Raw genomic sequence first — 14,284 nt, forward strand, 5'->3', positions numbered from 1 at the left:
ACCTCAATTTTATCCCACAGTTAGTTCCAATGTCACAGGCCAGTGTAAATAAAAGTTACCTACGCCAGTGAGTAACACTAGCAATGGCAATAAAACGCACGGATTCAAAAGAGGAACGTGCTCTAGTGAATTTATATTTAAAAAGCAAAGATAGGGTTAAAAACGTGTATGGTATATTCTAAAGTTTTCCAGCAGTTATAAGATCAAGCTACCTGTACATATATTGCCTTGCTCACGTAACCCCTCATTACATCTACATTTGTATGACCCATTCGTATTCTCGCATGTTGAGTTTTCTTTGCTCTGACACAAGGTCGGGTTTTCTTCGCATTCATCTATATCTTCAGAACAAGTCGAACCAATCCAACCCTACAAATACATATTTGTAAGTCGTTCTCGTTGAATACATGTTTTTCCAGAAAAAGTCTCATTTATCACAAGCAACATTTTATGTACACTTCTTATTTCTGAGCCTTCATTTACTGGTTTGAGTCGTAAATTCGGCCAGGTCATCACATGCATTTGCGTTAGCAACAAAGTCGGCAAAAAAAAAAAAACAACAAGTTGAAGTGAGTAGGAAGAAATTTGTCCTTCCCTTATTGTGTACTCTAAATAGCAAATATTTTGTCTCTCGGGTCGTGTGACGTCATCGCACGCCCTCGTTTACACTGAGGCCCCTGGCAAGGGTTAACTCAAATCTAAACTTTATAACACGAAAAGAATATGCGCTAACTAGCATGAAACGCGTTAAAACCAAGTAAATGAATATATTGTCCCTCAACATCATTGGATTTCCATGTCTACGTTGTTTTTTTTTCACATTGACGTCATTTCCTTCTGAATTATCCGTTTTGGGACCGTAATACATTTATGCTTTGCCATGGAACGCGCATATCTAAAAAGGTGTTATAACACCACGTGAGCGCGAGAATCTCTTTACTCTCCTGTTAATACACTCCCGAAAAGTGACAAGAAAAGCAGTTTTATGCTAGAATGTGTGATAAACAGTGACGTAAAAATCAAACTACGTCATGCTGGTGTGAGAAGGATGACAGACGCGTTTTAAATCTCTGTTGGCAAATATTTCCCACGAGGGTATGCTATTGAAAATTGATTGCAGTTTGTTGCAAAAAAGAACGATTTTGGCTGTAGCATAGATTTATTTCCAAGACAATGTTGAAAACATAACCAACTTTATGTTTAAAAAGTGGCCGAATATTTACAACCTCTAGAAGGTAAAATGTGGAGGCTTAACCTGTCCGTAATTTGAAGCGTGGTTTTATTGGTAACTATTCTGTAAACGGCATTTAATGATAACAATCAATGTTACTGGTATTAAAGCACATATGGTAGAAATTTTGTATAAATCCGTAGTATAAAGAAAGAAATATTTATGAAAAACCGCAAAAAGTGGCCGAATTTACGACTCGAACCAGTATATGGCCAACCAATATTTAGATTTCACTGTTTAATTTAAGATAATCAGCAGCATTTCAGCAACATTTTATGACATTTTTAATTTTTTTGTACGTACTCGAAGTGAATTACTTTGAGAAAAAAGAATTTAGTATATTTTTAGTATTTCAATGGAATTTCTAGTTTTACATTTGCATTTGATAGATATTAGGGTATTTCAACAATTGAAACAAAATACATTATTTTTAAAACTGTGTTTGTCTTCTGGATTCCTTTATTTTCGATCTATCATGGCAACCAAGACAGAAAGAAAAGGGAGGTCATAATTTTTTAAACATTAATTTCATCTGATTTTCATCTTAATATATATATAATTGTTAATGCAAATAATGAACAAGTATAATAGGGTCATTGTAATAATAACTCAATCTGGTATGCTGTATTCGGCTCGATTGTATTTTACCCAACCGGCTCTTACGAGGCGCGTTAGCGCCATTAGTGGTCCAACTTTGCAAAATCAAGTCATGCATATCAAATGAAAGCAATCCGGTTACATACAATATGAAAGGTAAAATACGAATTATTTTTCCTGTCGGTTCAATTCACTTACGAAAATCAAGCCGTAATTTTGACAGAGTTTATATACGTATATGATAAAATACAATATGTCTTCTGTTTATATCATTCCTGAGGCAAAGTACTTTTATAAAATTTATACTTCTCCATAGATTACCATTATACTTTTTGCAAAAAAGAACAACAGGGAACATATGTCATACGATAAGAGGAAAGAGAACATCAATAAATATAAATGATCAGATGATAAATTTTTGAATAAATCAATTACATGTACATGAAAAAGACTCTGACTGGTATTGGGAAAACTGTTTATGCTGCTCGAAAACATTAGCTAACTTTTAATTCGTTCAAACCAACATTATGAACAAACCTCTTTGCAAGTACAGTTCCCAAAGACGTTATTGCAGGATTCCGAATTTAGTTGATTACATGCACAGTCTTCACTGCAATTAAAACCGTATGTTCCATCTGGGCATGCTGCAAAGTATATACATGGAAATACTTATTTGGAGTGAAAGTTTTCTTTTTCATATTAAAGCGAATTATTCAACGCAAAATAATATTTTAGTGTGTTAAGAATAAAATAAATGTTCTGATACTTGCCTTGTCTTTTTAGAACTGAAAGGTATGTGAAGAACGGCAATTTACAACATATATGCTGTACTATCTGTTCTATATTAGGTTCTGCATTATAGTTTTAATTCAATATTGGAACTACAGATTCTTTGCTTGTTGGGGCTATTGTTCTTAATTTCGTTGCTACTTTTCTGTTTGCCAAAACTGCTCAATGTAAATTTTATATTGTTTGTTCTTGTTTACACAAAAACAACATACTTTCACACTTTCCATCAAACATCAGTCGGTAGCCAGTATTGCAGATACACTCATAGCTTCCATCGGAGTTATAACACATGGAGTGTTTAGGACAAGCTGTTTCATTTGCGCATTCGTTGATGTCGTTTTCACAGATTGTTCCATTCCAGCCCTCCTCACACACACATGTTCCTGTCTTTGCATCACATGTTTCTGTGTTTGTTTTGATACAAATGCAGGTAGACATACAATTATCACCAAATGTCCAGCCAGTACACTCTGTAAGCATAAAGCATTTACATTCTATACTGTACTTGATTTTGCAACCTTCATTTCATTACAAATTCTGTTCATATATGCAATGAATTCACGCATTTCATCATTCTAATTTTAATTATCAATAATTTATTCACGGTATCCTAAAAATAAGTACGGTATAAAATTAAACGAAAATTAAATTTATATAATTCTACTTATTTAAAGCCTGTCCAGTTTGCTCATATTGTGGAACTTTATAAATTCAATACTATTTACTAAACATTTCGTCTAAATAACCTTCACATTCTCTGTTTCCAGTTTTATAGTAGCCCTTTAGACATTTGCAGTTGTAACTTCCGTTTGTATTATTACAAACAGAGTTGTTTGGGCAAACCATGCCATCATCACATTCGTTAACGTCCACGTTACAAGTTGCTCCGCTCCATCCTGATACACATACGCATTTTCCATTAACAGAGTCACATGTTTCAGTGTGATGCTTGTTACAAGAGCAAGCTTTGCTACAGTTATCTCCATACTTCCACATTTCACATTCTGAAGTAAAGTGGATGTATGTATTCAATCTCTTCACGTAGTTATTAGAAGAAAAATGCATGCTAACAAAACGATTGAACATTTTAACGTCTAAGAATTAATGGTATGTTTTTAACTGAATATCTAACTGGTTTTGTCGTTGTAAACTGTCCACAGTGGCCTAGCAACAAATTTCATTTTTGTAAATGAAATGAAAGTTTGCAGACAATGAATATTCTTATAACCACTGCCGTCATATTTTTCAAGTACCTGAACCCCATATTCCTAAATGCACAGCAAATAATATAGCACGTTCTTTTCAACAGGTGAACAAAACGAGCTTTTCGATGTTTCATAATGATAAACGATTTATGAATACATTAATACTGACTTACCTTTACATGTAACTGTGTCTTCTAGTAGGAAAAACCCAACATTACAGCTGCAAATGAAACTGCCCTCAGTGTTCGAACACTTTTGCGAACATAGATGTAAATCAGCCAAACACTCGTCAGTGTCTGTTAAAAAAACGTTATTTGGATATAGTGTTATTAGATTGATTTGATACTTTTCATATACAAATATGTATACGATTTATGCTATGCAAAAGCATAGCTGTCGTTTTTGTTAAAAAAAGAGATCTAGTGAAGTTCGTTGTTAAATTTGATTACATGAACAACACTCTTTAACTAAATAGCTATATTTCATGACATTTCCAAGTGGACCATATTGTTTCCCAGAGATCTCCTGGGTGATGCACTTAACAACAAAATATTTTGAAATTATATTACAATTTATCATTTGTTTAGTATAAATGTTTTACAAACTCATGCTGTTTGAATATTATCGAACCACGAGTTTCACAGACGAAAAGAGATATTGAGCAATTTATTCGCTTCAAATGTAACACACAACAGTGCGCTTCAAAACAGTAAGCTTTGTTGTCTTATAAATGGATTTATTTGATATAATGACAGCCATATAACCTTTTACAGTTTTGGCACGTTGAATTAAATAATTTTTGCCATCGCTAAATTTTTCAACAAAAAAATTGTGCTATAGGATTCGTTTCATTTCTGCAATCTCATAACGGATGGAAGAATCTACTGCCGCACTTCCATGATTAGATTCACATTGCCAATTTTCAGGTTTAAAGCTGGAGGAAGAGTCCAGGCATCCGGACACTTACGTAACCCAGATAGATTGATTCATCACATGAAAATCCTACACACCAAGCGAGGTTCGGAACCTGCCTCGGTAAATGATTCAAAGTCAGTGACCTTAACCATTCGGCAAAGTGTAAATGTAGACGCTCAATACCTGTTATATGGTGTTTAATAATACTTTATTAATTTCTTACCGTTACAAATACCATCTCCTTGATAGCCTTTCAAACATCGACAATTCACTTCACCATTCTCAACAAAACATGATGAATGTTTTGGACAAGTCATGCTTTGATCTTCGCTGCACTCTTGTTCCGCTGACAAATAATAATACAAACATGCATAACTTTAAGCGATGATGCTTTTTAATAAGTTTACGGTCCGGCTTTACAGTCAGTTGAACCAAATACGGCATGCAGCTTTTTGAAAATATATTAATATAGTTCTAAAATAAACCACCACATAATGAAACCTTCAAATACAAAGCGAAATAATTCGATCAATTTCCACCTCACATTTATATTTTCTGTATGAATACTTTTATGACATGAAATATATAGAAATGAATAAACGCATAAAATACTTTTTCTCGTGCAATATATAACTAGAACAGATTACTATAGCGATATGAATAGTATACTCACGCAAACATATTTTCCGATCATTCAAGCTAAGCCTGAAACCTCCCTCACAAGAACATCTATAGCTTCCCACAGTATTTTCACAAATCTGATCACAACCATGATTTCCAGTGCATTCATTTATATCTAGGATGCAAGATATGTTGCTTCAATATATTTTCTATGCAATCAACAAATTGCGCAAGTGCGGTGGTATCCAAAATAGGTCTTCACTATGTTTTTTCTCAGATATATTCAAACGCTGACTTTGAATTATCAAACGAACTATGTTTTTCATTCTATTAAAATGTGTTATTGCTAAACTAAAACGATTAGGTTGCTTTAGTTTTCACATCAATATAATAAAGGCTGAATAGCGATTTTCTAACTAAGAATTTTGTAGGAATAATAGCGCCTTCATCTATATTATTGATCCAAGATGCAAATAAGGTGATTTCCAACGTATGATTTTCACTAATTCTGTTTTCGGATATATACAAATGGCGACTGTGAACGTCTAAAATCGATAATCATTCTTTTTTTTTCTATCAAAATGCGTTATTTTTAAACTAAATTACTTAGTTTGCTTTCTATTTCACATCGCTTTTTAGGTTGAACAGCGAATTTTATTATATACACCGTGAAGAAGAACTCTGATTCCCAATATTTTAGAAACCAAAAAATGTTAATATACGGGTAAGACTTACAAAACCATAAATTAAGTAAATCCTATGTCTTGATGATGAAAATGCCTCGTCCAATTGGAATTGAAAGATATCGCGAAGATATTTACGTATGTTTGAACATTATTTCTGACCGCGTAAAGAAAAAATGTATTTGTAATAAAACCAACTTCTTACACAGTCTAATCCGTTATAGTTTTCATAGCAAATTTATATTACCTGTACATTTTCCATTACGAAAGAAACCATGTTGACAAGAGCAAGTGTAGCTTCCTTCTGTGTTGGTACATATCTGGTCACATTCGTTTGCTGTCACATCATCACACTCGTCAATATCTGGTAATACGTAACCAATAACTGATATTTTATAAATACACGCAGTATGAAAAAAAAAACAATTTGGGAACCAGGTATATAAATGGTGACAAATGTATGATAACTTGTGTTTCTAGTTATTACAACTGGCAAATATTTTCGGACTTGAGATTTTGTATGCATTTGTTAGTACTATTTCATTCAGCAATGTAAAAAAACACACAAATTTCAAAAATATCACAATGTCGATGGTTTAAAGCAAGTATATTTTAATCGGGATAGTAAACTTGTGTACTGCTTCATGTACAGAAAGCATGTACAGTTTTCAGCATATTGCTGGAACAAGTAATTGCTTCATTTCAGATAGTCCTCTTATAGAAAGTATGACTCATTCCGGTACACCTTACTCATTCTCGCATACCAGAAGTCTACCATGGTTCCTCGGAATTTTGACGAACCTCTGATGGATGAGAATGACTTTACTCAGAAACTCTTATTTATTTAAATAAATAGAAATACGTCATTAATTGAACATGACGTTTACATTTTATGCCAGTTCTACCAAAATGGAACTGCAATAAAACACATCCATTTTACTGCAACACGAAACAAAGAACGTTAAATATTGTGTTGTTAACTATGCAAGTTGTCTAACCCCAGTGAAATTTAATTGTCATTTTTCTACAGTGTTACATGAAACTTGTACCGTATGTCATATATCCATCTGTACCTATTCAGTAATAAAACCCCGTAACGTGATCAAATCTAGTCTTTTTGGTGAATACTATGTACCTTTCTAACTGAGTTTTAAATACCAGTAGAATAATAAAGTTGTTCTTACAAGTTAAACAATTTGTTTTGATACTCTCAGATACATTATTACACCAATAAAATCAGGGAAAACTAAGCACCTTGGCAAACTCCAGACTGGTTCTGGTATCCTGTTTCACAAGAACAAACGGCGCTTCCAAGTACATTCACACAAACGGACTTTTCTTTTATACATACAACTTGTTCTGTGGAGCATTCATCTATATCAGCGTCACAAAGTGTGCCGGCCCATCCAGGATTGCAAACACAACCTAAAATAAACACCGGAAACTTACCAAAAATAAATTATATTTTATCAAAATCTAAAAAATACAAGATTTTTCTATAATGTAAAGTATATGCTTGCATTTTATGACACGGTTCGTTCACTACACTTCTAACACCCTACCACTTAATCGGTGAATCACCGTCGTTTATATGACTAAAAAACTGTTGAAAAAAAAACGTTAAACCTGAACACACTTCAGCTTGAGAGGGTGAGGAAAGGCCGAGGTGCAAGCGTGCATTTTGGTATAACCAACGGTCTTTCAAAAGCTGTCAGTGCAGTTTCCTAAACTGACAGAATTCTTCAAGCTTGAACTCCACTGCAGTGTGAGACATATGATTCGAGGCCAGTGATCTTTACCACTGAGTCACCCAGACCTCTGCCAATAGTCTAAATAACCTTTGTAAGATACTGCGTCTATTACGAGAACAGACTATTTGCACCAAGAGTCCAGATTTTGCCCTTCCTATACCGGGTCTTTCAAGGTAAACTTTACTGTATTATTTAGTACCACTTTTTGATTGCATTGATTTACATTTGAATCTGTAAAATGATATGAGTGATATTTTCAAATAACAAGAATGGAAACAGTAGAAAAGTAGAATCCACGACAGCATTGAAAAACAAAATCACTTTACCAGTCCTCTTGTCACAAATTCCATGTAAGCAACTACAGGTCTTCAAACAGTTCCGTCCATAGTGATAATCATCACATTCTGTAATAAAATATTTTCAAATGTATTTCTTTTTGGAGGACTACTTTGGTTTTTTACCGAAAATTGGGATCGTATTCCTTTCAAGGTGTACTAACAAATGTTTATTATCTGTAAACTATAAAAAAAAAATATGAGAAACCTGTATGCGCAACAATTTTCTCCAATTTATACAACTACATGCATTTATCATTTGAAACCTGAGCATGTGCGTCCGTCATTTTCCAAATGTTTTCCATCTGGACATTCACACAAGTATGATCCTTCCGTATTTGTACACGTGGCATCTGCGTCGCATTTGTTTTCATCATCGTCAGTACATTCATTGATATCTAGAAATAAATTATTATTGTTTAAAAGGTCAATATTTTAATACTTGAATACAAATTTTGTTACGTCTTGTTATTCTGTTCTAACATAGCTTGTTATATCTGTCGCTTGAATCGGGTCTAAAATTAGTTGTAATTATATTAGGGAAAAGACATACATTAGTAAAAGACATTTACATTGTACTTGAAAACAGAGTATCCTAGAATAAAATCCGGACTAGTTATACGGAAACAAAAATCATCCTACAAATTAATTGCAATACATGTGTTGATCCACAAGATCGGAAAATTTGCACATGTCTAAAGATCAAATACACTTTTAAAAATGTTACGAATATCTTTAATTCTGTGCAAATATCTTACAAAATATTCGCAAGGCCAATAGAAAATTTCTCCATTCACGACTAAGCTTCATTAAATTCTATTATGTAGTAAAACAGAAATCGTTCCAGATACAGTATGACGATTTGCTCGAGGGCACACGTTCTCAAGGCAGTCCAGCAAAACATGATCCAGTTGTAATGATTATCCGAATTATTTAAGTTATCGTGAGGTTTCAAAATGTAAATTTTCAAACATGCTGATCTACCTGTGACAACTGAATATAAACACTATTTTATTCCTTCTTTCACTTTTAGATAGGGACAGGAGACTTGAAAAAAACTGAAACGATTATATATAACTTGTAACAGTCCCTGGCTCGTGGAGTTTGCTTTTTCCGCGTTACTACCGGCACAAATATTTACCCTGAGTGGAAAATCGCGATGATTTTTCACATTGAATCACTACTGAAGACTGATCAATCGCGATGATTTTGTAAGGCTCCGCGATCTTATATAGATAAAGTGTCCGCGGCGACTCGCGATGAAAAATCTCAGCGGGTCGCGTTGAATTGCGATGGATCTTGGCGAGTCACCGGCAGTCACCGCGAAATCCAGGTAAAGTTTGCTAAGGCGCACACTTCTACACTTAATGAATGATTTTACGAACTATTTGCAACCGCGTTTATTGCAAATATCTAAAAACAAACTTATTAATGTATCTTTATAAAATCTTATTTTAATCAAATACTTTTAATAACTTAAATGCAATAATATTTAAAATGATAATTTTACTTTAATCACGAAAACGTAGACTATAATAGGAATTAAAATAAAGGTGCGCCGTTATTACAAATCTAGTCTTTTAATGATCATTTCATCTCATAATATTCATGTAATTACTTAAAATTTAGTAAATAATAAATCTTTTATTGTGAAATGTAAATATTTTAAAAATTTTGGTTTGGTTTTGTCAAATTAATGTATATTCTGTTTTTGTATTTATACAGGTATCTAGCGGACTGTCACATTACATTCACCGACTTAATCTTAAAAGTGCGTAGACTGTTCGTATTGTTGTTTAAAGCAGCAGCATACATATCATTTATCTAAGAGAGGTTCTTTGATATATATTCAATTTATCAGTTTTGACATTTCTTGTACAGGTGAAACTCAATAATCTCATTTTACCCTGTTGTGTTATATTTCAATAGCTATGCATGATTGTACGTTTATGATAAAACATTTAAACGTTCTTCTGTAAGGTTTTTACGTAAATAAAAATATAATAACACTGATATGACATTTTTTATTATTTTATTATTATGATTCTAAAACAAATCAAGTTTTCACTATATGCAGATATTTACTTTTACATTATACGGCCACATTGAAACACACATTTAATATATTATAAATTGTAATACAAACAATGCATTATTTTACATAAAGAAAGTTGTTATCAAAACTTGTCAGTAGATAAATTTTACATAAATATGAAAATACATGTAACTGAAATAATCTATGCAAAATATGTTTTAAAATATTATTATTATTAAAGGTTAGGATAAGCCATTTACTTTTTATTTTTCCTCCAAATAATTATGTTGAAATTTCTGTCAGTTTATATGCATTCTACACTGTAGCATTAATTTTATATTGTCATTCTCTTACCTGTAAATCGCGGCGATCTGCCGCAATTCACAGCGAACCACCGGCCACTTCACCGCGATGCCCTGTGATATGTCTTCGCAATACACCGCAATCGCGGTGGAAGCTGTAGAATATATAACGGGGATGCAGGAAAAAATGCGCATACCCGCGGCTCATAAACGTGTCCAAGCTAGGGTTCAATCGCGGGGAAGCGCGGACTTTGAAAAATCCGTGAGCCAGGGATTGTATGTAGACAAAAATAAGTATTTGTTGTTTCACCTATACACGTTTCATTGTCAGGTTTGAGCTTATAGCCACTTCTGCAGCCGCACACCGCGTTATCAACATCTGGTAGGCAGAAATGCGAACAGGTGAGATTATAAATGGACAGGCAAAGGTCTGAAACTAATGGAAAACAAACAACTTGATGAGTCAAAGTAATAACATTGTTTTTCCCTAGAACATAATGCATTGCGAAATCAACGTTTTCCTGTTGCAAAGAGAATGGTCCTCTGATGTTACTTTTGCAAATTTTTGTCTAATTTTGAAACAAATACTGCTTTTGTAGATTAGATGTTCCTTTGCTTTACTTTACTAAAAAAATTTATCCTATTTCATACAGACGGTTTTGCTTTGTAGAGTTCCTCTTAAGTTACTTTCGAACGATTTTGTCAAATTTACAAACAACATATGCCTCTATAAAGAAGTGTTGCTTTTTGGAATGTCTTTAACAAACGTTAGACTGTTCTACTGAGTATAGATTATGTATAACTTTAAAATGCTATTATAAATAAACAGGAATATAAATTTGTATTGCATCATGAACTTTGTATTTCAGTTTTACATTTTGTTAAGAAGTGTTCTTGACGTAGGATTTCATCACATCAATGACCGAAAAAGCTTCGCCCGCTTTTCACCAATATAAACGCTTTCATACACTTCATTTTAAACGCTTAAACAGAAAAAAAGTTTCAATTTTGTTTCACTTACGTTTTCTACATGTTCTTCGGTCATCGTTAATACTGTATCCAAAATGACAAAAACAACTGTACTGGCCTTGGTCATTCACACATTTCTGTTCACAGCTAGATGTACCTAACTCGCATTCGTCTATATCTAAAGAAGATTTGATAAATCAACGGAAGGAATAAAGCTTTTCTTCTTGACCTGTGTTTTCGACTATAATAAATAGTTGTTCATTCTAAAGTCATATCTGTCAGAAAAATTTAATAAGGTTGCTGATCTGCATTCATACAAAACCAGAAAATGTACTTTCAATTTCCATGTACCTATGGTGAATTCTACATCAGCAGCAACATTTTACTATAATAGTATAAATGTATAGAATAACCTTCCTGAAGTCATAAAATCCCACAAAAGGTATCATGAATTTAAAGTTGAGGTAAAAAATATTTCCTGGGACTGTAGATCAATAACTACATGTATTTAGTTTTAAGAGATTTTATTATAATATTTTATAGTATTATCAAAGCAGTCCTAAACTCATTGTTTCACCTTATAATTTTCTAAATGTGCCGCCATTCTTGACCTTGTCCTTGACCAGTTTTGTTTTTGTATTTTTTGCACAAGGATCCCATTGGAAATAAGTCTGATGACTTTATGGGCTATCCTTTGCATAACAATTCATACAAAATTTAACATAAATCTGTGGAAAAATGTAATCGGACTGGAATGATTATTTGTGATTACTTAAATGTGATAATTTCAATTTGAACTGTGCTAAATAGAGCAATGTTTGACCAGTGTCAGTCTTATAGTAATGTTTTATACGTAGATATGATATTATGATATTGTTATGCAGCAATAAATATATCTATCTATCTATTTATCTATCTATCTATCTATCTATAAGAAGATCATAGGAAAAAGGGAAATTCTTTGTTTTATTACCAAAAAGAATCATTGAATTTAGGAACTGAATTTATAGGAGCAAACTCAATCGGCAATGAAGATAGCCCGAAAGAGTTGTAGTGTACGTAAACTCAGGTTAACCCTATTTTTTGGCTGGTAAAATAAATCTGTCGGAAAATATATAATTAGTAACTAGAAGGTGTCTTCAGTCAGGACTTTTTCTACTTTGTATACTATTTTATGAATTAATTTAATGACAGTTCTCGCTTGCAATTTCGATGAAACTTCTCGCATTTAAAACAAATTTGCTAATTGGACCTGTGACTAAGTTTGTAAAACCCTTTCCTTTTTATAAAAATAATACTTCAGCTTCGGGAATGCAGTTTTCCGACAAGTAATTAATATTCCCATCGAAAGAAACCGTGCATCCCTTGTCGCACATTTGTTTTCATGCAGTTTTGAAAGAGATTTTAAATTAAGCCTTTCTCCGGAATCGCAGACAGACGTTGTTACTGCATTTAAGAATAAATCATGCTGGATTCTTCATACGGATAATCCGTTTTTTTTTTCTTTTTTCATTAGCCCTAGGGAGCTCCAGTTAAAAAAAATTAACAATTTGGATACTACTGCTTCATTTTAAGATTTGCAATTCTCTATTGATGACATTAGTTCAATTCCAAAATTTGTGACAAGAAAAATAATTTTACTTTTATTATCGTAAATTTCCTCAACTGGGGTGAGGATGTGCCCCAAGTAACATATTTTTGGATACATTTTTCTCAAATAATTGCAAGGGCGTTTAGTAATGTTAAGGATTTCAATGAACGTAATGAATATATATTACAGATAAGCTCCTTCACAGGGCTACCGTTATTTAGGAGAACGTTAATACTGAAGTTTGCTATCGTAATTCAGATTTTGTTTTTAAATTTAATATTACTGTAATTAATAGACACTTCAGCCATAATGTATACCAAAATCCGTTTTATCACGGAAATGCTGTTTACAATAATCGTAAAATTTGCGTCACAAACCGTATGTTTGGTTCTCAACCCTTTTTACGGTGGTTAGACACTACGCTCATCTCTTTGAGTGTGTCTGACAGAACAGACATATGACTCAGTTTGCTTCGTCAGATTCTTAAGGGTGATTCCCTTATTGCTCTGCTTTCTGCTGTCATTTAGTACATACCGGTTTTTTTTTCTCTTTTTTTTTGTTTTGGTTCTTAATGACAGCTATTTATATAAATCTTCAACAACACAATTTTGTTCTTTATGTTTTTCGTTTTGTCTTCTAGTCTGTGCTTCGAGCGTGTGTGTGAGTGTGTATGTTTGTCGTGTGGTCGGTTTCTGGAGGCTGCATGTTTGGAACATGATTTTCCCGGTTGAGTAATTATCCTTTTTTCATTCAAGAACAATAAAACGTGGAGTAAAAAATACATACGGAGCAACACACATCACAAGAAACAGCTTTATCAATTAGCATATTGGAACGGTTCCAAACTGTTAATGGCTTGAAATCCTCATATTTATCCTAAATTCGACATTTCAATCACACGCCTGGTTTGAATAATATTATAACACAATTTGAAAGTAAATTTTTCAAAAGAAACCTTTTGGTAATTTGAACTAAATACATGGTAATATCGTAGAATAATAGCAGTTATTTCTGTCATTAAGTGACAATGTTTTTCTTTAAGTTAGAATATCTTAACGTCTTATTACCCTCACAAGACCATTTGTCTTTTTTCGTGTATCCTTCTCTGCACCCACAGGAATAACCTCCAATTGCATTGATGCATTCTTGCGTACAATTATGCAGCAGCGGGTCTGGACATTCATCGGTATCTAAAAGTGTATCTTGGATTTTCAATATCGTATTTCATAAACAAAAAATGGACCTCTGAGACCGAGTGGT

At 33.1% G+C, this 14,284-nt stretch overlaps 1 protein-coding gene across 3 annotated transcripts in view; it reads right to left on the reverse strand.

The window, feature by feature from the left end:
- Nucleotides 1-14,284, reverse strand: part of LOC123542087 (uncharacterized) — a 166,002-nt gene that overhangs the window by 92,077 nt on the left and 59,641 nt on the right. For all 3 annotated transcript variants that reach the window (XR_008368554.1, XR_008368555.1, XM_053530955.1), the window contains exons 45-58: nt 14,092-14,214; nt 11,486-11,611; nt 10,775-10,900; nt 8,394-8,525; nt 8,119-8,196; nt 7,296-7,466; nt 6,289-6,405; nt 5,411-5,533; nt 4,961-5,083; nt 3,996-4,118; nt 3,364-3,621; nt 2,830-3,087; nt 2,366-2,472; nt 213-369 (exon numbers count right to left, since the gene is read on the reverse strand). Coding sequence is in view for 1 of the 3 variants with exons in the window: in XM_053530955.1 (XP_053386930.1) it covers nt 213-369; nt 2,366-2,472; nt 2,830-3,087; nt 3,364-3,621; nt 3,996-4,118; nt 4,961-5,083; nt 5,411-5,533; nt 6,289-6,405; nt 7,296-7,466; nt 8,119-8,196; nt 8,394-8,525; nt 10,775-10,900; nt 11,486-11,611; nt 14,092-14,214 (2,022 nt within the window). In the remaining 2 variants the exon portion in view is untranslated. The remainder of the gene's footprint in view (nt 1-212; nt 370-2,365; nt 2,473-2,829; nt 3,088-3,363; nt 3,622-3,995; nt 4,119-4,960; nt 5,084-5,410; nt 5,534-6,288; nt 6,406-7,295; nt 7,467-8,118; nt 8,197-8,393; nt 8,526-10,774; nt 10,901-11,485; nt 11,612-14,091; nt 14,215-14,284) is intronic.

The sequence above is a fragment of the Mercenaria mercenaria genome, chromosome 19 (assembly GCF_021730395.1).
Source record: "Mercenaria mercenaria strain notata chromosome 19, MADL_Memer_1, whole genome shotgun sequence".
NCBI classification, from domain to species: Eukaryota; Metazoa; Mollusca; class Bivalvia; order Venerida; family Veneridae; genus Mercenaria; species Mercenaria mercenaria.